This window comes from Hemicordylus capensis, chromosome 3 (genome assembly GCF_027244095.1).
Source record: "Hemicordylus capensis ecotype Gifberg chromosome 3, rHemCap1.1.pri, whole genome shotgun sequence".
In the NCBI taxonomy this organism is placed as follows: Eukaryota; Metazoa; Chordata; class Lepidosauria; order Squamata; family Cordylidae; genus Hemicordylus; species Hemicordylus capensis.
The window spans coordinates 285548775-285573412 of record NC_069659.1 but is presented as its reverse complement, the minus strand read 5'-3'; the positions used below and the strand labels follow the sequence as shown (position 1 = coordinate 285573412).

The window sequence follows — 24638 nt, the reverse complement described above, 5'->3', positions numbered from 1 at the left end:
ACATATAATTTCTTCAAAATAAGGTTATTTAGTCACAGCCCATGGATAAGTTTCTCTGTAAAGAATACGGTGATACGTGGTTTGTGTTTTAGAGCTATAGAAAAATAACAGCTCTCTCTGTGTGTGTGTTTATTATATTTTTATACCACCCCATCCAATGGCTCTGGATAGTGCACAACAAGTAAAAAACAAAAACAAACACTATTTAAAACAAACTGCTTAAAACAATATAAAAAATTTAGGACAATTCAAAACCATTTAAAAATATTTAATAACAATTTAAAAACCTTGGAAGTCCAGACAAGGGCTCTCTAAAAAGGTTAGAAGTATAACATATTAGAAAGGTATTTTATGGAACACTTGCCATAGTGGAGCAATTGAGAAAGCATCTAGCTAATAGGGATGTGCCCGAACCGGTTTGGAGGCCATGCTGGAGGCCTCCGAACCGGTTCGGATCTGAGCCAGTTCGGCGGCTCGGCACGGAGGGGGGTTGTAGCTTTAAGGGCGGGGGGGGTAGTACTTACCCCCCCCCGCTGCTCTTCCCCCTCTGGCGCTGTGGTTTTTGGTAAAGTTTCTGGGGCGGCAGCGTTCCTCCCTGCCGCCCCTGCCCCCGTCGTTAGCCTGCCAGAGCCTAAGTAAGTAACATGCATGCGCCCGTTCCGGCGCCCGTGCGCACCCGCCACCACGTGCGCTCCGCATATGCCACATGTCAACGTGTGACGTATGCGGAGCACGCGCGCAGGGCGGTGGGTGCGCACGCGCGCCGGAATGGGCGCATGCGTATTACTTACTTAGGCTCTGGCAGGCTAACGACGGGGGCAGGGGCGGCAGGGAGGAACGCTGCCGCCCCAGAAACTTTACCAAAAACCACAGCGCCGGAGCGGGAAGAGCGGCAGGGGTTATGTACTACCCCCCCCGCCCTTAAAGCTACAACCCCCCCCCCGTGCCAAACCGGACCGGTTCGGAGCCATGCACATCCCTACTAGCTGGTACTTGATATAGTTCTTTACTGAGCACAGTAACCTTAAACATGTATTTGTAATCTTTAATCTTTTGAAAGTTGGCCAATTTCTCAAAGAGCATTCAGTAATGGTCCCCTGCATAAGGATAAATGCTTCAGTTGCACTTAATGTGGAATGGGAGGTGGAAGCTAAAGTGAATGCATATATTGCCTACTACTAGATTTGTAGGGATTAATTAGTGAGGGGTTATATTTAACTTTTAACCACTTACATGAATACAATACAGGTGGCCCTCATTATTTGTGGGGGTTCCATTCCCACCAATTAGTGTGAATATGGAAACTGCAAATAAAGAAACCTTACCCCTTTGGGAATCCAGGGGTTAGGTTCCTTACTCTTAAAAAAAAAAAGGTCAAAAAAGCAGGAAGGGAGCAGAAATAAGGGTAGAAAAGCATAGTACTTTGTTCTCCAGGTCTCTAGGAATGCACCCCAAATCCTCCTACTTTTTGTTTAAATTTAAAACACACATACACAAAAGAGAGCCACAAAATGGCTCTGTGCATCAAAATGGCAGCCAAGAGTGACATCAGAAATCATTTCTGGCCACTCAGGAACTGCAGAATGGAGAAAATTGTCTATATTTCATGCCGTGGATAAAGAAACTGGGTCTCTAAGACCCATCTGCAGATACGCAAAACCGCGGATAACGAATGTTTCCTGTACTCAATAACCTAAATGAAAAACTGTATGTGAGCCAGAGGAGGCCTGAAGACCTGTACAGTGTTACATAACATTTCAGCTTCACTGTTCACAATTAGCACAGATGCTGATAGAAAAGCTGACTTTTGTCATTTGGAATACAGAAAGAGAATGAGTAATGTTGACAGAAACAGAAGAGCAAAGCTATGTTTGAAAAATATGCTGGGGGTGTCTAAGCTCTGCCTTAATACATATCCATGGAGAGTTTATCACACATTCTTATTTTGAGTTCTTAGAGCATTAAAATGTCCATTTGCTTTTCTCCTCTTCAAAAATAAAAATCCAGCTCCATCGTCTCATTATGGCCTTTCGCACTTTCAAACATCACTCCTAAAGGGAAACTTGGACAGGAAGTTATTAAGTTCAACATACCACCTTGATAATCTTTTTGAATTTATATCTATCCTCTGCATTCTGCACAAAGCTGAACTTTTCACCTAGAGCCTACATTTCTTTAAAGCCCTTTAACATGAGAAAGACACACAATTGTAGTGAGAAAAGGTACAGGCCAGTCAGCAGGACTGACTATAATACGGTGCCACATTCTGCTGCTCTCCCTCCACCCCCACAATGACAAAAACAAATGGTACGTATTTCTTTGAATCAAAGCAACTTCTTAGAAAAAGCTGCTGAAAAGCAAACGATGACACATGGGCTAGAGTACAAAAGCATAATCACCATCTCCAGCTCCGACTGAAATACAGCAAAAATTTAAAATATAAGCACGCTTTCCATAAATGACCTACAACAGGAGTGGATGCTGACATGAGTGTGGAGAAGGGCCTTGTTTGCAGAATATGAGTGAACACAGGCATTGTTTGCAGGCTGCTGAGAAAAGCTACGCTGCTGGTAGGGAACAAGTGCAGAACAGGGTAATTTAAAACTCGTACTTTTTCCTCCTCCTTTGCAAGAGGCATGCCTGTTACTGCGCAGCTGTGCTGCCAGCGTCATCACTCCCTCTGTCTCCAGTCTTGCTAATTAAAAGGTTGATCACAGAACAATGCTCTTCTCATTAATTTCAGTGTTCCGATTGGGCAGGATCCCCGTTTGCTCCGCCTGATCTTTTCCACGCGGTTGAAGCTAATGTGACAGGAGTCCGAAGATGGATTACCTGCTGCCATATTGCCCATCGCCTCCAATCAGGAGCTATCTGTGTAAACTGATTGTTCTAATTTGCTCTCATTATTTTTACAATATCAGGAGAAAATAACGCACACAGCTCACTGTCAAAGCCATGAAAATCAGTCATTAGTTAAACTTAGACACTGAGTGGCTTTATTAGGGCACTGCTGCTTATTGATGTGTAGCTCCAGCAAACTAAGATAGCTTTTTCTTTTCAAACAGAAGGAAAGAAGCTTTTGCTGAAAGGCAATATTTATTAGACTAATTCCAGGAGCAGCAGAAGCTCGCTGCCTTGACACAGTTAATTGGCATCTTGATGTGTACAGCAGATTAGGAACAATGAAAACATTTCCATTAAGGCACTAGGAAAGACTATACAGCATATCTGGATGTGAATCTGCACACAAACCCAAGGGCTTATTATGTGACCTTTTGTCCAGATTTCACTCAATTACTCCTTTGAAAATTCTAATATACAAGTCAATTGCAAAAAACCCTGTAAAAACATCAAATTAAGCACTATCCCAGCACAAAAGGGGACCTTGGAAGCATCAATAATGCTCTGCATTCTCAGGAGTTGTTCCCAAGGGCAGACATTTTGTTGAGAGTTCCCAGGAGTCTGCAGATTATTTGAAGGTCAGAAGACTGTACAGCTTTGCTTGATCAATAATGGAAAAAGTTAGACGAGGACCTTCTGCAGAGAAAGCTCAGGGTGCTACTGGATGCCTCAACAACACATGGAAAATGGACATTCTCAAAGGTTAGAGAAAACGAAAAGTAGTTCTACAGCAAAGTGCTGTGCTGCTATATCCTGACAGGAACTAATGTGACTCACTAGCATCTATGACCAAATGATTAAATGAAATATTGGTACAGCAGCAAGATTGGAATTTATATATGCCAGGCATATCAATTCTAGTAACAATCATGTTCTCACGGTGACAACAGGGCATGGCACACACATTTTACACACATCTAAATTCAATTTGCCATTTGTAGAGGCCTGGATAAAGCAGTGGGGATGCACAATACAGTATTGCGCTAACAAAGTTAACTTCAATGAGGGAAATGGAAAATTAGTGATTCAAGTCTATATACAACTACAAGCAAAAACAACAAAAAGCAACAGATACCAGAAAAATCTACATTTCTCTCTTGTTAAGTTATGACTTGTTCAGGGCATAGTCTTAGCCATTTTTCATGCCTTGGGCAGCACACCTCATAAGAACATAACTACCTCAAAGAAACATAGGAACCTGTCTTATACAGTGTCAGACCATTGGTTCATCAAGCTCAGTATTGTCTACACAGACTTGGCAGCGGCTTCTCCAAGGTTGCAGGCAGGAGCCTCTCTCAGCCCTATCTTGGAGATGCCAGGGAAGAAACTAGGAACCTTCTGTATGCAAGCATGCAGATGCTCTTCCCAGAGCATCCGCTTAGGGGAATATCTTACATTGCTCACATGTAGGCTCCCATTCAAATACAAACCAGGGCAGACCCTGTTTAGCAAAGGGGACAATTCATGCTTGCTACCAGAAGACCAGCACTCCTCCCATAAGTGAACAGCTATTCTTAAATTTTAAGAAATACGAAGAAAGGGATGCTACCTCGAGTTTTTCTTTATTGCCATAAACTCATCTTTTAAAAGAAGTTTTCCAGGATGTGTTTTTCTACCCTTCTGAGTGAATTAGAGCTGTACGGTTCTCTGTACTATTTGGCCCCTCCCCTCCCAATGGACTCCTCTTTGGAGAGGCTTTGCTCTTCAGAATTCCTGCATGGAAAATGATGCACCATGCCACAGTAAGAGAAACGTGCTGATGGCACAAATTACAAGCCCCCAGCCGAATGCTCCAGCCCCCACCATTCGGGCAGATTTATGTGGGCTCTTGCCGACGTTATTACAAGTCAGAGTTTATTGGGAAATTGTTACATTATGCGGAGTGTCTAACAAATTGCTTATGCTGCTATAATTGGATTACAACAGCCGCTTGCTCCCACCGGTAAGATTAGGCAAGTAGGACTCCTGCCGATCTCTGAGTGTTAGCAGTAATTTTATTTGCCTTGCCTCTCTCTTTCCTAACAACATGCCTCTCTCCCTGCCAGCTGTCTGCTGAAAAGGCACAGGCTTGTTCCTTGGCCCTAACAATGCAATTACAGCCCTGCAGATCGCACTGTTTGTGCATTAACTACAGAGCCAAAATGAGGCGAATTGATCGTTTGACTTTTGGAGCGGTCACGTGATCCGTGTGCGGGTGATCCGGCATGCATCAGCGGGCAGTGCTGCAGTACATGCCTGATGAGGAACTTGCCTCTCATTATTACACCTCCTAGGGACAAAGGCACAAGAGAGCCCTTCTATGACAACCCTGACTGGTGTGCAAAAGTGTCTCACTCTCAACTTGATCAAAAGGGATAGTAAGGTCAGAATGGGTTTTCCCTCCCAATTGTCTCATGCAGACTTCCAAGTTTGGTGATATCCCTACAACAAACTGGCCTGCTCTCCAATGAAGTCACCACAGTGTTTATATTCAGGAAGCAACAACATGTAAAGAAGCAGAATAGGCTGTGAAAAAAGTAGTCAGTTTTGAGGTTTCCTACAAAAGGCCAGGCCAGCCAAGTAATCTATACTTCAGCAACGATCAGGAGGTGCACCACCATACTACACTTTGTGCTTTAACATTCCTTATCTGTCACAAGGAATTCCTTATCCAGAGCTTTTAAATGTGCTGCTGATATTATGAGGCTATGGGCCCAAGATTCTCACATGTACTCAGGCTAAAACCCTTTGTTTCAGCTGAATTAAATGAATAAAGATTGCAGGTTATAATATATATATTGTAAAAAAAATTTCACTATCTTAATGTCATACAACTTCCCAACTATCTCATTATTCTTCCCATTTGATAGATGGAAAAACCAAGAAAGCTAACAAGCCATCTGGAGTTAATCAGTAATTCCACTGATGAACAGAAATTCAAATCCAGGTCTTCAAGGTCAATGAACAATTTTCTATCCACAAGATGATAGTGGTAGCAATAGCAATAGCAATAGCACTTACATTTATATACCGCTCTATAGCCAGAGCTCTCTAAGCGGTTTACAATGATTTAGCATATTGCCCCCAACATTCTGGGTACTCATTTTACCGACCTCGGAAGGATGGAAGGCTGAGTCAACCTCGAGCCCCTGGTCAGGATCGAACTTGTAACCTTCTGGTTACAGGGCGGCAGTTTTACCACTGCGCCACCAGGGCTTTAAACCCACTCTTGCCATTATGTTAGCTTCCATACCTGTGCACATGCAACAAAACAAACATATGTACATCCCGCCCCCTGCCCACACACGCCTGTGCAGAAGGGGGGTGGGATTATGGTTGAAGTACCTAACAAAGGATATATTCCTGAGTGGGTGGGGGTGGGCAGCCTAAATCCTTAACACTTCTAGTTTCTACTCCTGATGCTATAAACTTGAAAGGGTTTGCATGCCCATCCGTTTGCTTCCCCATCTGTTAACTGAGTCTAAGCTAACTCAAGAGTGGTTTTCTATCTGAGAGCATTTAAGAGGTCCTTGGTTGAAAGCTGACTGGTAGAGAGCACAGATTTGATCAATGGTTTGTGAGGTTTACAGAGACTGCTGAAGGAACAGCATATGTCCTTATTTAATTCATTATGAATTCAACAAATAAAGTAACTTCCAAGGTGGAGGGAGAGAAAATAGAGGCAAATGATATACAATGTGTGCCTACTGGAGACTAAAGATGCCTGTTAACACATAGTTTAACACTCAAAAGAAACTCTGAACAGCTGAAATACCTTATAAATAGCTCAGACCCAGAGGAAGTGCAAACGTCTGCATTGTGAATTGTAGATCTTAATTACAGACAATGGCTGGTACAGCAAGTACCACGGAAAGAAAAAAAGAACAGTGAAACAGTTGCACTGTTCATGGCTGGCAATAACTCTTCAGGAAAATATTTACTATCAATCAGTTATGAGAAAAGGGACTCCGTGCTCATAAAACAGCACGCTGCTTCTCATACCAGCACCATTTTGATTCAGCATAATCTGAATTTAAATGGCTTGTTTCCTGCGGATATAATTTTGGAAATAAATAAAACAAGTCTTCTATCAAAATCTGGAGAATGTGTGTGTGTGTGGGGGGGGGGGACCTTGAACATTCTTCCTTCAATCCCTTTGCAAATAGCTCCGACAAGTGAATAGGGGTGGGAGGGAGAAAGAAGAGACCACAAAAATGTAAAATATTCCAAAATTAAGGCAACAATCTTATACACTTAAATTCTACCCACTGAAAAGAGACTGAGAAGCCTAACACATTGAGCATTTTAATTATGCTTTATATAGCCAGAACACTGTGAATATTAACTAACCTCATACCACTTCTTCATTAGTTAACACTTTTTATTTCTATTTTATAGACATGTACTCTCACTCAAAAGATACTTTACTTATTATTGCCATGCTTATGCTGGAGAAGGGGCTGAGAGACTGGATTCTACTTCCACAACTTAAAACAATTCTGAGCAGAGTACAGTACTGCTACAATAGTAAAGCAACAATTCCTGGAAGGCAGTATTAGCAGTTTGCTCAACCATCATTACAAAGGAAACACAGATTTGGGCAAAACAGAGATTACAGTATACCAGGCTCAAACAGAAAGATGAGAAACCATGTTGAATAATGAAAGGTCACAAGACATAAACGCTCCCTTTTATTCAGAAAAGGATTGTCAGGGCATCTCCTGGGAAATCCCCAAAGGAGAGCAGTTCTTGACACAGGCCTTATGTGCAGTGTGCACACCTAAGGGCCTTGATCCCAAGCTTTAAAGATTCAACGTGATGAATGCAGTGTGTCTTAAACTTGTTTGAGCGTGTCCCTCCCTCTAAATTTATCTTCTCTACCATCTCAGCTCAGCATCAACTATCTGTTTGCCGTATCCCCATGCTAAGCAACGTTCAACCAATCCACATCTTCACTGAAGAGGAGACAAGTCTCCATCTGCCTCAGGACCCGATCATACCTTGGCATCCCTTTCCAAGTATTGTACACCCCTCAGTAGGCCACTCTACAGTTGGAGAACCATTGCATTAACAGGTATTTTTAGCAATGCACCAGCTTACTGGACATTTAAGTCCCCACAATCGCCAATGCCTAGCTTGGAGAGCCAAGCTTACAAAACAATGGAACAGCTGCTTGCTTGGCCAGCTTTCAATAAACCTCATTAAAATCAACACCTTGGTTGTCCTTGAGCTCCTGAAAAAGTTGCTGGGAAATGTCTTGTCTAAGCAAGTTCCATCAGTCCCTGGAGAGACCACCCACAAGAAATTAATTGCAGGTGGCAGCAGTGGGAATGGAGGAAACATCTCACTAGCCACTCCATGCCTTTTTAGGGTGCAGAATTAAGAAGAATTAGGTATGCCTCAGTAGCTACATTTTAAAAACATACACCCTATACATTTGATGTCAAATCATAAGATCACTTGAAAACATGCATGGGTGTTAGGTACTACAGCCTGAAATGCATTTGTATTTCTCACTGGACCTAGAATTACAGTGAACATCAGACTGGCTCTGATACCTGGTCTACATAAGTGCAGCACCTTGCAGCTGACAATAGCCAAAACTTTAGTGCTTCTAACATGCTGAATGACTACTGCAGTTGGCAGATGCATGATAATTGTTAGCTTAAACCCCATCTGAGGTTTTATATCCCTTTCACTTGGCAGACTGGGTCTGTTGATTCTTACCAGCTTTGTAGCTATTCAATTCTTCTTTAAATCTCATTAGAATCTTCCAGTAGCAATGAGTATTGCGCACTAACCGTACTGTTCGTGAAAATGTATTTCCTTGGGTCAGTTTTAAACTTCCATTTCAGTGAGATATACAATGTAGTTCATGGATATAAAAAGTAAACAGTTTTCTCTGTACAAAGGGAGGCCTCAAGAACTTTGTCTCAATTTACACCCATTGAATTACACACAAGAGAATACATTTCACCTATGAAGCACCTAGTCTTTATGTACATTCACAGCTGCTGCACTACTGGTATATGTGCAAAGTGGTTACAGGCAAATCTTGTTATCAACGGTTTCAGCTCTCGCAGTTTCGCATATCTCTGGTTGGGGAATAGGCATCCAACCTTGGCGAATCCACGGGTCGGTCACGACCATACTTGTAAAGGGGAATCCGGCAAGGATTCCAAGGGCTGGGTTGGAGGGAGCAAGGGGAAAGGAGGCAGTATTTTACACTTAAATGTAGCCACGGATGGCGGTGGGATTGTGGCAGAGGCAGAGCATTTTACTTCCCAAAATCGCCAGAGATGACAGCAGAGGCGGTGGCAACAGCAGAGATTGCATAGAGATGGTGGTGCATTTTGCCTTTTCAAATCGCCGCAGTGGTGGCCAGTCACAGCAGCAGGGATTGCAGCGGAAGCAACAATGGGGACTCCTCACTCCTCCAAGCCTCTCTTCCAACTGACTGTGGAGGCCGGTCTGGAGCCCATTTTGGGCCCCTCTGAGCACATACCTCTACGCAATCCCTGCTGTTGCCACTGCCTCTGCTGTTATCTGCAGCGATTTTAGAAGGTAAAATGCACTGCCTCCTCCATAATCTTGCCGCCATCTAACTGCCGCCATCCCCTGCTAACTTGGCAAAGCAGCACCTTTTAACGTGGTGATTCTCTTTATTTAGCAGCGGGAGAGTAACTGGTCCTATCCACCCCCAGCTCAGTACCTCCAGTGACTGTTGCTAGTGTCTATCTTATGTTTCTTTTTAGATTGTGAGCCCTTTGGGGACAGGGATTCATCTTATTAATTTATCATTTCTCTGTGTAAACTGCCCTAAGCCATTTTTGGAAGGGCGGTATAGAAACTGAATAAATAATAAATAATAATCTGCAGCAATTTTCAAGGGTTAAAAAAAGCAAGCTTGCCTGATTTTTGGCTGTTTTCCAGCCAATTTCTTTTTTTTAAAAAACCAACCCAACCTAAAGTACAATTTTTGGCCCATTCTCCCCCCAGAAACCTAGCCCCCAAGGTTTCATAGTCCCAATTACCCAGTATTTGCAGTTTCGGTATCTGCTGCAGTAGCTGTGAATGGAACCCCAGATAATACTGAGGTTTTTATGTATTTAGTCTTCAAAATATTTGGCATAGTATATTCCAAGGAAACGGTTTCCAAGCAGAAAGCAGCAGAAATTCAGCCACCATCTAGCATCCATGGAAATATCTATTTCCTACATAAGTACAATACCCCAACCCACTCAAACAAACAAAAACACCAACCTATAAATATGCACAACATGTGCCCAAGAATAAACACCCTGGAGAAGCAGTGCTTGGAAGGAACATGTCTTTATGCAAGACCAGGATTCATTACCTAATTTTTGTCTCTGGCTTTCTTCTCATTGATGTTTGCCAAGATCCCAGGGGAAATTAAGAGAGTTCTAATTTTTGTGGGCAACCATTTTGAGGGCACACCTTTAATTAAAGGTGCTGCAAACTACTTTTAGTGAGTGCAGCTCCCTTATGCTTTCCTGCCAGCGACATGCAAGTTCTGGTCAAATGAATGAGCTCTGACTTGTACAAAAGCATATCCTGGAGGAACCACATGCTAGGAAAACATATAAAACATGCTGGGGCCTCGACAGGGGGAGTGGTCCTCACAGGTTCAGTGGCTTTCATACCATTAACAATAATACCCTTTTGGAGTACCTCATTCATCCCCAACTACAACTCCCATCAGCCCCAGCTACAATTTATTACTACAAGTTGTAGTTCAGCAACATCTGAAAGCCCCCAATTGGAAATCACTGGAATATCTTGTAAGGATGGAAGTGGCTTTGCAGTGGTTCCACTCCTTCTTGAGTGTAGGTTCCAGAAGGTGGTACTGGGGAATTCCTGCTCTAAGCCTTGGCCTCTGGAGTCCCCCAGGGTTCCATTCTGATGCTGTTTAATATCCATATGAAACTGCTGGGGGTCGTCATTCAGGGATTTTGTGCTGGATGCCATCAATACGTCGGTAACATCCAACCTTACCTATTTTTGCCATCCTTCAGCTGGAGAAGTGGTTGAGAAGCTTATCTGAAGGCTGCAAATTGCTGAATGTGGGCTAACAAGCTGAAATTAAATCCTTACAAGACAGAGGCTCTTCTGGTCAGGAGAACTACTGATGTGGCAATTGTCTAACAACCTGTTCTAGATGGGGTTGCACTTCCCTTGAAGGAGCAGGTTCACAGCTTGAGTGTTCTCTTGGACTCAGCATATGAGATGCTCAGACTTCTGCCAAGGTCCAGGGGGCTTTTGCCCAGTTTCGGCTGATGTTGCAGCTACATTTGCTTCTGTTTCAGTGAGGACTGGTCACAGTAATCCACGTCCTCATAATATCTTGACCAGATTATTGCAATGCACTCTATGTGGGTTGCTCTGGAAGACACTTTAGAAGTTTCAGCTGGTCCAGAATGTGGCAGCAGAGATCTTAATAATAATATACCGGCAATGTTTGTTTTGATCTTGCTGCATTGGTTACCAATGAGTTTCTGGGCAGTGTGTTTCTTGAATTTTTTAAGAAAGGCAAAAATATCTATATCCACATCTTTAACAAGCTAACTAAACATTCCAACAGATAAGTTCATCTCACATCAGGAGCTACTCTCTGAGGTCTCCCATCTGCCACAGGAAGAACCAGGCCTGGATTCATGTTTTTGAGTATCAATGAAAAGGCATTCCTTCCAGATTTTGACTCCATATCCACACACCCTAACAGCTGCACTAGAGCCCTGCAATATAATGGAATGGGGATTTTAAAGAATTGGGCCTAGCTGACACTGCCCCAGTGATACTGCAGTAGACCCACCACCTGCTTTACTTACCACTAAACCACCTAGCTGCACCCAACACTATAGTGCAGGGTTGCACAGCTCTGGCCCTCCAGCTGATGTTGGACCACAACTTTCATCATCCCTAGCCACAGTGACCAGTAGTCAAGGATAATGGGAGTTGCAGTCCAACAACAGCTGAAGGTCCAAAGTTGCACACCCCTGCTATAGTGTATCCTCTGCACTCACTGAAGCTCCTGTTATATTGAACTGCAAACTGTGCAACAGCCTATAGGGATGGGCACAATTATACAGGGGCTGTGATTTCACACAGTTTGACTCTCCATTGCAACATTATGCACACATACAAAACCTCAAATTAAGATTCGGTTTAGCTTTAGGGAGAATTTGCTTCTCTCTAGAGAGGTTAATTGTTGTAACTTGAATTATGTACTCCATATATATCAGGTGGTATATCAATACGACAAAAAAACAAACAGCTTCCCACAAAAGCTATAAAACATGAGCATTTGACCAGGCTGCTCACACCCTGGCACCAGATATAAATGGACCATTAGACATGGGATTCTGTAAACTGATACGTTATGGAGAAATGTTTTGTGCAATGGACAATTCTAATGAGAGGGGGAGAAAATCAGTAGTACATGGAGGGAACTGTACTAAAATTTAGCCTAAGAAAGGACTTTTGGACATGGTGCTATATAGACTTATCATGCATACTCTGGAAATTGGGGGTTTCAGGAAGAAATTCAAAGAACGGAGGAGTGAGAAGAGGGCACTAACTTCCCTACTAGCCATTTTATTGGGGGTGGGAAGAGGAGGGGAAGAAGCTGCAAAATTGCCAGCTGGTTTTGCTAACAGATGGCTGCATGCACTGATCTGTCCTGCAGGGCTATCCTGAACTTCCTTCCAGTGGAAACATGAAGCTTAAGCAAGGCTAAACATGCCCTTTTTATACACACTGCACCGTGGCTGGAATGTTTTCCAGTCATTCACAATCCCTCAGACACGGTTCTTGTTTTATAGGAGTTATATTTAGTTGCAGGGAAAGCTAAGACAGGATGCGCATTTCCCCAAGAATGCCTCTTTTGATGTGGTGATATAAAATGGAACATACCCAATTTGCCATCCCTTGAAAAGTGCTTTGTATTTTAAGTCAGAGGCTTCTTCAGCATTGTCCCTCCCTATCAGCTGACACCCGGCAATGAGCGTCAATCTCACCTTGGCTTCTATTGTGCAATTCTAGGTACTGAACAGCAGAGAGGGAATGACGGTATCACAAGCTCAACGTCTCACTGTCTGGTAGGGCAAGGGCTAAAGTTTAAATTTTGCATTAGGAAAGGATGTACACTGCATGCCAAACAGTCTGAATGTCCACTCTGGTGCTCACTATCTGTTTAAAGCAAAAATGGACAGCTTGCTCAGAAGTGATGATGTGTTTTTTGTAAGTTACCAGTCAACACCACAGCTGACTGAGGTATTTCTTGTATTAACATGGTCAAGGGTCCAAAAATCATGAAGTTTAAAAACCAAAACTGGACATCTTAACTAGTCTTTCTAAGGTTTTCAATACACCACCATCAAAATGTCAAAAGAGAAACTAACAAGGGAGATATTCTTTAAGAAAAAGCAGAAATTTGATTCACAGATTAAAGGCAATGGTGAGGGTACCATATGATCCTATGGACTCAAACAGATTTACTCTATATGTTCAGAAAGTACATTTTTAACATTTTAGAACGCCTTTCCACAGTAGATACAGACTTTGCCAGGATGTCATCTTAGCTTTACTTACTTTCGACAAACAATTTTCAGACTTCATAGCAGTGTTCCCTAAGCATACTGCTTCTTGATTTAAGCAGAGTCTGGCACAGCTGTTGTAGGTCTGTGAAGAGGGGGAAAAAAGTGGTTCCGGATAAAGAAACACCATTGGCTTAAAGGTATTCCACATGTTTAGTAAAGCTAACTGCAGAAAGTTGTCTGCATTGTATAGCCATCTAGATGTGCTATATATAATAAGTTCTCCTATGGGGACTTGTAGTCTTTAAACAAGAGTCTTACACTTCAAACAACATGAAAGGAGATACTTTCACTTTTGAGTTTCTATCAAAGAAGTCCAAGAAAAGATGCACACAAACAATAGCTAAATGTTTTGTTCTTCTGTAACTTAGCACTTTCTTGATATTGTAGACTGAAGACTAAAGTAGTGAAAAGGAGAGAGGGCAAGACCAGAACTGGGACAAGCAAGTCTAAATGAAACAACATACGGTAGCAAGAAGGAAGGTGCCCAAGCACAATACATTTGTTACTATCTCTCCCTCAGAGTCTTCATATGCACAATGGGGGCATGGAACCCCAACCACCAGAGGCATTGTGCATTAGTGAATGACAGACTTGAGGGTTCTGGAGACAGTGACAAAATACAAAAATGTGTGGTGGACTGCAGCCTGCAATTCACACAGGTCTCCGATCTGTTGGTGGTTAAGATGCAAGTGTTTAGTAATGATCCTCAAAAGTATTCAGTGCTGAAGATTACTAAACAGGATTTCTTAGTAGGCTTTCATCTCCTTTCAAATAAAACTGTGTGTTTATATTAGGAATGTAAGGGAGATACTTCCTTTAGGAATGACACGTGTCTTTTTTTTAAAGCAACTGCTAAAGCAAAAGGGATGGCGATGATGGAAAATATAAATGCCATCCCACCTCAGCCCTTTAAATGAAGTTTAATTTTTTTTTTAATTTTACATATTTTTATAGTTACTGAAGAGAGGCCCTCCCTAGAGAGGCCCAGATTGTTTTCCTGGGGAGGCACAAATTTCTTCACCTATTACAATGGCCTGGTTCAGATGCCATGTGAAACTATGGTTTGATCATTTTTCCACACAACCTTCATGAGCCTCAGAAGTTTCAAATTCCAGTCCTGGAAGTCTGGATCTAGCAAAGTTCTGCTTTGTTCTAATCAGAGTTTATGAACAAGTCTGGACATGAAACTGAGATTTACTGTAAAGCAGGACTAGAAGTTTAAAACATTCTCTCTTCACTCGCAAAGGGAAGGAAGCAGTGTGGACAAGCCCAAGTCTCGTGAATGTTACACAGAACCATGATCAAAGCATATCTGAACTGAGCCAGCGTGTGTTTTCACACTCAGCTTAAATGCAAAAAAGTGTAAGGGACAAGACTATTTACTACAAGGTTTTTCACTCCCTAGGAACTTCTCTTTCAGATAATCTAACCCATGATGCAGATCCACATGGATCTGAATCCTTCTTGTTTCTTTTAGACAATATGAAACACTGCTACACAAACAATCTAGGGTTTTGGCTTAATGATTTTTGAAGAATATTGAATAATCACTTCCTTGACTTTGGGTGGCACACTAAAAAAATTTGAGAAATCCATGGATCTGTATGCTATGCAGATTGCACTGGATTTTCAGACATACCCTAGGATTTGATTCTAGGGTAGCAGAAAGGACTTATTTTAGCTCCTTATTTGGCAGTTAGAAATAATGCTCCCAATGGTCCAAATTTCCCATGTGTCCATTGTGATTAAAATGATTATCTTGCTAAGAGAAAAAGATCCTGAAATTACCAGATGGGTAGCATGTTTTGCACTGGCTGCAACCAATGCTAGATAAAAGATGGTAAAGAAATTATACGATCTATTGTAAATTATGCATTGCTTTAAGGGGGAGTACAATTCTACTGTATTTTTAAATTATTTGAATTTGAAATTGATTTTATTTCTTCTGTCGGTATTTTATATCTCTTTAGCATAATTTGGTAAGCTCATATACTGTGCCATATGGAAGGAATGTCAGGCAAAAAGGTACAGAGGAGATTCTGCAGGGATATATGAAGCTGTGTAGGGACTCACATTTGCCACATTCAAATAGTTTACTTGCCTTTTTTCAAATCCTTCCTTCCTTCACAAGACAGATCTGAAATTAATTTCTACCAATTTCTGCACCAAATTCTCTATGGAATATGCATACTACTGGCAGAATATTTTAAATGTTGTATTTCTTGTTTTAGCACATTTTATTCTCCTGTGCAATACTTTTTTTTACTTCACAATACAGTATAAAAATATTACACAAACACCCTTTCTTTTAAGTGAGATTCTGTAGGGATGTCACCTGATTAACCAATGATTAATTATATTACTTTAGCCAATTAACAGAGTAATCCTAAGCATGTTTACTCAGAAGCTGTCTCAGTAAATTCAATAGGATTTACTCCCTAGTAAGTACATTCAGGATTGCAGCCTACTTTATTGAGTAAAGCTGTATGTGAATGAACAATGGTTCTGAAGGAAAAAACCAAACATTCTTTGTCTTTAGAAAAAGGCCAATTCCATGCTATGGAACATTAGGAAGGGGACTGAAAATAAAAATGCTACTATTATAATGCCCTTATACAAATCGATGGTACAGCCACATCTGGAGTACTGTGTACAGTTTTGGTCACCCTATCTCAAGAAGGACATTGTAGAACTGGAAACGGTGCAGAAGAGGACAACCAAGATGATCAGGGGCCTGGAGCACCTTCCTTATGAGGCAAGGCTATAGCATCTGGGGCTCTTTACCTTGGAAAAGAGGCGACTAAGGGGAAACATAATAGAGGTCTATAAAATTAGGCATGAATGGAGAGAGTGGACAGAGAGAAATGTTTCTCCCTCTCTCACAACACTAGAACCAGGGGTCATCCCATGAAACTGAAGGTCGGGAAATTTAGGACTGACAAGAGGAAGAATTTTTTCACACAGTGCATAATCAATTATGAAATTCTTTGCCATTGGATGTGGTGATGGCCACCAGCTTGGATGGCTTTAAAAGGGGCTTAGACAAATTCATGGAAGACAGGTCTATCAATGGCTACTAGTCTGGTGGCTGTGGGCCATCTCCAGCCTCAGAGGCAAGATGCCTCTCAATACCAGTTGCAGGAGAGCAACAGCAGAAGAGAGGGCATGCCTTCACCTCTTGCCTGTGGGCTCCCCAGAGGCATCTGGCAGGCCACTGTGTGAGACAGGATGCTGGACTAGATAGGCCTTGGGCCTGATCCAGCAGGGCTGTTCTTATGATGATGCCCCTATGTGTTGGAATGGGGAAGTGTTGCAGAGAAGAGGCATTCCCTCCCTGTGAAAGAAAAGGGAAATAAGACTCTCAAAATGGCATCTGCTAGCCATGGTTTCTGTAAATACTCATATATTGTGTTTTTAAAAAAACATTTTTAAAAATCAAATCTGCTGTCCAATTAACCAGAGGTATCTTTTAAATTGATTAACGTATTTTAATTATTAATCAACTAAACATTACAGTCCTCAGTGTTTGAGCATAACACCCTAGGTTTATGAAAATGCAGCAATAACTTGTCATCCCCTTTTTGTGGATCTTATGAAGATCGCCGACACTCCTGATTGTCCTGCATGAAAGGTCCAACTCCATGTTTTGGCTATAAGGATTTCTGATTCAACTCTAATTCAGACACCTGAACTGTCCAAGCACCTCCTCCCCAATCACAAAGAGAGGCCATTTCTAGGCCATGGGAAGCACTGTTTGAAATGGCAGCCGGATTCTGTGCCAGAGGCTGATAGCTTTGCGTTGGAGTACTTTAATACCGTTTTATACTGCATATAAAGAATGCAAGCATAAACCAGTTTGTTGGAAACTACCCTTTTGGTGAAAGCTAGCTGTAATTCTGAACAAGTTTTCAATTTTCACACTGCTGCTAGGGTAAAACATTTTAAAGAGTTTAATTTTTACAGTGGCTTCAATGACACAGGATTATCTAACAAAGTAATGGCTAATCAATAGAGGGTTTAGTTGTCAGGTGAAACATATAACACACTAAAAGGGATTGATTGCCAAGCTCCTCCTTATTTACTGGAAGGTATATATTTAAAATGACACAAACTTGTTACCAAGCTGCATTCCTTTAACCTTGCAAAAGCTGTTTGAGATGAGTGTTAAGCAGCCTATAGCAACACACACACTAATGGAAAAAATATCAACAAACATACGGCTGCTTCAAATCATGTCAGGGGCAGGAATGCAATGAGAGGAACTTGGAGGTGCAAAGCTGCATCCATCCACAGACAAAGATTTAAGAACTGCCACCTGCATACGAAGCACATAGCTCAGAAAAAAATTACAGTATCTGCACTGCCATTCAAAGTTACACAAATTGGGCAATTTGAGCATGGTGTGTGTGTGTTGCAAAGAATCCAGAACATTTTTATAGGGCCTGAAGAGATAAAAAGAAGGGACGGACTGAGAAATACATGAAAGATGAGGGAACTATGCAACACAGAAAAAAACACTTTGATCCGAGTCCTAAGGAACAACTGTTAATGATTCCAACCTTCTTTCTGCAGCTATAAGGACTAGAAACTTGTTTCTCTCTCTCTCTCTCTCAGAAAGTGAAACAGAAACTGATTTTTTAAGCAAGCCAGGTTTTGCATCAGCATCTAGGTTCCATAAGAGTATATAGTATACTAACAGCCCTGCTTATATTTGACCTGCAAGCATCTTGGGACCTCCATTATATTTTTTCATTACATATTAAATTTTTAGGTGTACACCTAAGATTCTTTAACTGTACACTAAAAAGCATCAAGTTTGAAAGTGACAAATATTTATTATTTATTTATCAATAAACTTATTTATTTATTGTTTTTTCAAATAGTCATTTGAAAACACATGCATTATATAGATACTCTAGAAATTCAGGATTTGCTGCAGCTCCCTACTAGTGTATACTTAGTGGTCAAGTCCAAGATTTTTGTTGCTCTTTAATGTGTGGAAAGATTAAAACTTTCTAAAACTTTCTAATGCTAGTGTGAAGTGGACCTAATGAACAGAGATAACATTATTTGAAAGTCTGAGACCTTCCAGTCTTTTCATCTACATCCAGGGAATTGAATTTAAGTAGAAAACAATTTCTTTGGCAATTTATCCTGAGGATCCCTATCTCTGAACACATCAGCACTTTTTAATAGGTATAGCAACTTAAGGGTTTAATAAGATTTTTTCACTAGTCAATAATTGCATGATTTATCAGAAAGAGAGCATATTGTAATAAAAAGGCAACAAAAAAATTCATCCACCATTTCCCTCCAAGTCATTTCTAGAGACATGATTATTAAACTTTTTTTCATTGTTCAAACAAGGCTTTTGTAGCAAAGCACCAATTGCCAAATGGTAAGAAAATAGTTATTAGACTCTGAAGAATTCAGTGGGAGTGGGAAGTTATATAAACAAATCACTTCTGCAGATTCAGAAAGATCGCTTTCATCTCACTTACAGGGTCTTAGGAGACCTACATTAATTACCCTTTAGGTCTTTCTCGCAGACTATTTTTTAAAAAGGCAATTTGTTTGTTTATTTCCAGTGAGGTGCTTCTTTCAAAAGTATTAAATAATGCCTGCAAATTTAAAAGCGTTTTTATAAATAGGTAATTAAAAAAGAAAGATGAGAATTAAGTCAACCTGCAAAGCATTACCTAGAAACCACTATGACTTATTTCTATATTTAAGGGTAAATTTCTAGACTCCATAGTTCAGAAAGCTTGTGGGGAAAGTTCTCTGCAGGAAAACAGTAAGACAAAATATAGACTCGTCAAGCCAAAACTGAGAACATTTACTGAAGTGTCCCCAAAGCTCAGTTTGTCATATTGCAATTACACCTTGCCTACTGTGGAGTCAGAGTCCCTAATTTTGCCACTAGGGGGAAGAATTGTCTCAACACATGGCATTGGTAGATGGCGAATGGGTTTTCCTGAGCAATTTCCATAATAATGCTCCCTTGGCTGTAGGCACCTTCTAATTACTCAGTACAATTAAAATGACTAACCTAAAAACAAACGGGGTGTGTGTGTGTGTGTGTTTGAATGCTCAGACCATTTTCATTATCTTAAGATTTTGTTCTTCTTTCCTTATCCATCAAAACAAGAAAAAAGGGCAACACTACTTTCTGCCTCCCTCCCCCACTGAAGTTCTCCAAGGAAGCAACACTGATGATAAAAGCAAGGGAATTGCTTGTAAAACTGAAACTAAAACAATCAAAACAAAAAACAAAAAAAACCCAACCACCCCAAACAAAAGAGAAATGTCATGGTATTTAGCCATCTGGTAGCTGCTTGAAAACAAATTGTCCTCCAAAGAGCAGAAATACAGTATGTTTTCTCGCAGTTCACTGGCTTATGAATCTGGCTGTATCCCCCACCCCCGATTGTTTTTGTTCATTTGTTTTGTTTTTAAATAAACAGATATGCTAATACTGGCTGTGGGTGGCTGCAGAAAACTTCTACTCCAGTGCCTAAGTATTCATAGGTCATGCAAGCTCAACTGGGCTCTGTACCATTTCCTCTGGAGACTTGTACACAGCACCTACTTAAAATACTCTGGATTTTCTTCATTCCAATAACAGCTTGCCTTGTGCTTGGTGATCTTAAGAGGTTTAAATCCTTCATTTTATAAGGCTAGTCATTAAAAAGGGAAGATGGCAGCCAAGTCTGTCATTTTTCTTCTCATTGACAATTGGCGACATTTCTCCAGCAGTGCACAAGGTGTTGAAAACCTGGCAGCTGTTACCTCCTGGGACGGAGCTCCTTTTTTATCCTCCCCATGACAGTTTAACTCAATGGGTCAGCACCTTTAAAGACTGAAAAGTATCACGAAAGTGGATGGCCAGAATTGAATTACTGCACCCTCCCTAAACAATGTAAACCCTCACTGCAGGTGAAACTCTTCATCTATAGAGGTGCATGGGGGAGGAAAATGTAATGCCCAAAGCCAGATGGGTTTCATCTTGTGGGTTTTTTTTTGTTTGTTGTTTTTTTTAAAGAAAGGAACAAGCTAACAAGGGGACAGCTACTTTGTTAGCTTCTTGGCCTCTCTCATGGCTCTGAGACCCCAGGGTTCCAGCCACACAAGAGAAAAGAATTCAGCATACACGTAAACACTTAAAGAAATATAACCAGGGAGATGGCAACATGCTGTTTTCAAAGAGTTGAGAGTGCTGTTCAAAGCTTTATTTATCACTACCCACGTTCACTGGGCTGTAAGTGGACACGGGAAACAAAAGGTCAGGAGAATAGACAACGCTTGAATTTACTCTGCTACAGAACCACACAGAAAAGCTGTGCATTTGACAGACCTGATTAGCATTAAAGTGGAAAAAACACACCAATGCTGCAAGACGTTTCCGCGGAGCAGTCTTGAATTTCTGCACAACGAATATTTGGGATAACAGAGCCTCCAGAGTATTTCAGCTGTTAATAGGATGAGGGGTGGGGGAATTGAACCAAAAACTGTTCAAAATTTTGAACACATCTGATACTCATTTTTATTTCACATTGGATCAGGTTTCCCTAACAAATATTAGATGTTGGTAAAAATTACATTTTTATGCTGACTCTTCTTCCCCTTTCAGATATATACAGCCCAATCTAAAGTAACTATGAATGATCAAGAGAAAATTGCATCTCTGTAATATCTAGCAGTAATTTCTTCTCTATGTACAAGGAGCAGCTGAAGAAACAAATTTATTTTAAAAAGTCTAGCACATAGTTTGGAAATAGAAGATGCAGGTAGCTTTCCATTTTTCCTCTTTCTTGTTATAACCTGCCTATACTTGCAAGCACACTGTGGTTGAGACTCTGCAGTTTCTACTCAACCCCCACAAAATATTAGAGGCCTTCGAGTACTCCAAAACCTCAGAACAGTATAGCAATAGAACTCCATATTGCAGTGCTGAAGGAAGAGATTCTGTAGATGGGGAGGGTGGGGGAGAGGGGGGGGGACCTTTGTGGCAGGCGAGACTGTGATGGCCGCCTCACATTTATTACATCTGGAAGCTCTGCATGAGGGACAGATGAGCTAAAGAAAAGTGCAGTGCACGTCACTGCAACCCTGCTGTCGTCAGCATTTCCCAACACGGCACCTTTTGACACAATTTCCTCTCCACAGAGTCTCTCCCCCACCTCATAGAACAAGCCTTGACAGCAAAAAGGCACTTCATTATTAACCCATTTGAGCCAAGGAGAGACACTTTCTTTAAACAACCTGCATTGTGGCCAGTCGTTTTAAAAAGACAGGAGGGTAATCAAGTTCAGGGCAGCCCTGGACAGCTGCCCTGTGACCTATGCCAGCTGACCCTTGCTATTCATCACTTTCCTTTGGAATAGGAGGGCAAGCTCCTGGGGAGTGACCACCACAATAGACAGAAACAAGCCAACAATAATATGGCTCCTGCACAACGAAGGGGGAAACCCAGATGGCACTGCAATAAATTTACAAATCTTCATTCATGGCTCTGTTTAACACACCCAAAGCCAAAAAGCTCAAAGGTCCCTGGGGAGTTTCCCCCTCATTGCTTTCTAAAGGCCAGCTCTCTCTCTCCCTCTCCCCCTCCCCAAGGCTGCTAAGCCGCAATTCTTCAGAAATTGAGACGAAGTCCTTAAAATAACAAATGCCCGACCTAATCAATCTACCATTCGGGTCCAGCGCTAAATGATGGGTACTGAAAACTAATTACCGTTTTTGGCAAGAATGTTGAATTTAAAATGGAAACATACAGGTTAAAAAGGCACTGAAGCATTTGAGAGTCTCTTTGAAAAAGGCTGCACACATGCACAAAACAGGTCTCAAACCAGGAGCCTGATTCAATAATTCACACATTTATTTTTAAAATGAATCAGATTAGTCCCATGTGTGACCTGCTGGTCCATCTGTATTCACTGGACTTAATGGGCACTCTTTTCACACTAACTTCAGTTTGAAGTATGAGAGAGATAAATTTAGTTTAATTTTCAACAGATCAAGCTATCCATTTTCCAAATGGACCATCTGGATCAGCCTATTAAAATTAATTTATAACTTAGCAGTGAGGAAATTCGTTTGTTAGCTTAAACGTAGTTGCCAAAAACTTTGTCCCCTTGTCATGGTTTTCCAAGACTTCACATGCATTCACACAACTCCCCCACCGTTTTCAGTTTTCATCCCAAATCTCTCCTTGTAGAACAGCTGCTAATGGGGCCTACTTACATTTGCTTTTCTAACCTCACATAGATTCAAATTAGGTTCTGTTTCTCTCTACTGACTTCTTCCACGCAAGAACAACAAAAAGTGGTCAAAATAAAAGGCTACCATATGTTACATCTCCATGCTGGAAAATGGGTTTCCATGTCAGAAAAAATGTTTACTCTGTAATACATAATGAGCAGTGCTGTGTAATTGTTGTACAAACACAGATCAAGCAGACAATACTTGCATCAGTTCTTTGGCCCACATACTTGCAGCAGAACACACACTGGTGTTGCTTTTCATGACTTACAAAGTGTACTCTTTCCCCCCGTGACAGAGCATCTCTGGTTTGGAAAAGAAGTGTCGCACTGGCATCAATATGGCCAATTATAGAATGCTGCTCATGTGCTCAGGGCCATCAGGGTTTTCTGGGCCACCTTGAAAGCTGGTTTTGGTTATCAGGAAAAGATGGCGAAGGGAAACTCCATAGTGCTTGGCAAAAAGGACAAACAGCAATCACAAAAGCTGTAGAAGAAGTTGTCAGCAAGCCAAACAATGAAATTTGAGGTAAATGACAGTGGGAATTTAGGGGCAACATATGAAGTCGACAACTTATGGACTCGATTACGACAGCAATGAATAAACCACTGAGAGACCTTAAAAGCCAAGTTGAAGACAGATCATCCTGGAGAGAATCTATCTATGTGGTCGCTAAGAGTCAACACCAACTTGACAGCACTTAATCAAAAATCAATATGAAATCTGCCTCCAAGATAGACTTTTGATGTTGATATTCTTAATTTAAGGAGTCCTACCCTCCTCTTTCTACTATGTTGATTTTGGGATCACAAAACACTCACCTTCTCCTGAGTGAAAGGGAACAGAATAGATATTCTATCAACTTTCTACAAGAAAGGAGGACTATTTACCTTCTAAAAAGAGACACACATATTGATTTCTCTCCTCCTAGGGGTCAGGGTTTCTTAACCTTGGGCCCCCAGATGTTGTTGAACTGCAATTCCCATAATCCCCAAGCAAAAGCCATTGCAGCTGAGGATTCTGGGAGTTGTAGTCCAACAACATCTGGGGGCCCAAGGTTAAGAAACCCTGTCCTAGGTCATTTTAAAAAAGCCAAAAGGCTATAGGCCAAATCAGGTCAACCTATTTTCTCCCCAATAGCCAGAGTCACAGGTGCTCTGAGCCAGTCACTTATGTCTCAGCCTAACCTACCTCATAGGATTGTTGTGAGGATAAACATAACCATGTACACTACTATGGACTCCGTGGAGGAAAAGCGGGATATACATGTAATAAAATAAAAATGAATAAATTATGTGGTTCTTTTCCATGCTATTGTTGCTCAGCTTCTGGATTCCTCCATAGGTTCACCATAGACTTCTGTCTTTTGCAACCTGCTAGGCCTGACCCACAAGATTTCCTTTTATAGATGTTACTGGAGTATTTCAGGACTCAGGGGGGGAATGCTGCTCTGGAAAACGATGCATTAGTGCCAACATGCCTTCTGAAGAGTGGTGTGTAACTTGAAAACATGCATACTAGTTCAGCAAAAAAATGCTGGTACAAGAAAAAACTTGTAGTACCATATATATTTTGTATCTTTCCAGTTCCCAAGATAGGCCAGAAGACTTTAGATTTTTTTAAGTAAAGTGGCTGGATGGTTTTTGCAGACTCAAATTAACTGCATACCTGCCTGAGTGCATTCTTCTCTGGAATGATCTTCCTGGGGGGCTCATCATTATTACAATCTTCTCTCTCAGATGAATTCTATGAAGAGGGGGGAAGAAGAAAACATTAATACATGTAATTCTTTTTCAACAGATCTTTAAAAACCCTAATGTTTCCAGCAGCACTCCCTAGGACATTTCACATAGGCCAATTTATTGTCAAGAGTGGTGA

At 41.3% G+C, this 24638-nt stretch overlaps 1 protein-coding gene across 15 annotated transcripts in view; it reads right to left on the bottom strand.

The window, feature by feature from the left end:
• Positions 1 to 24638, bottom strand: part of BTRC (beta-transducin repeat containing E3 ubiquitin protein ligase) — a 200287-nt gene that overhangs the window by 82947 nt on the left and 92702 nt on the right. For 8 of the 15 annotated variants that reach the window (XM_053307794.1, XM_053307796.1, XM_053307802.1 and 5 more), the window contains 2 exons: positions 24429 to 24506; positions 13492 to 13581 (listed from right to left, as the gene is read on the bottom strand). The exons of 3 other annotated variants lie outside the window; for them this stretch is intronic. In XM_053307794.1, coding sequence (XP_053163769.1) covers positions 13492 to 13581; positions 24429 to 24506 — 168 coding nt within the window. The remainder of the gene's footprint in view (positions 1 to 13491; positions 13582 to 24428; positions 24507 to 24638) is intronic. 4 more of the 15 variants (XM_053307799.1, XM_053307805.1, XM_053307806.1 and 1 more) reach the window with 2 other exon arrangements.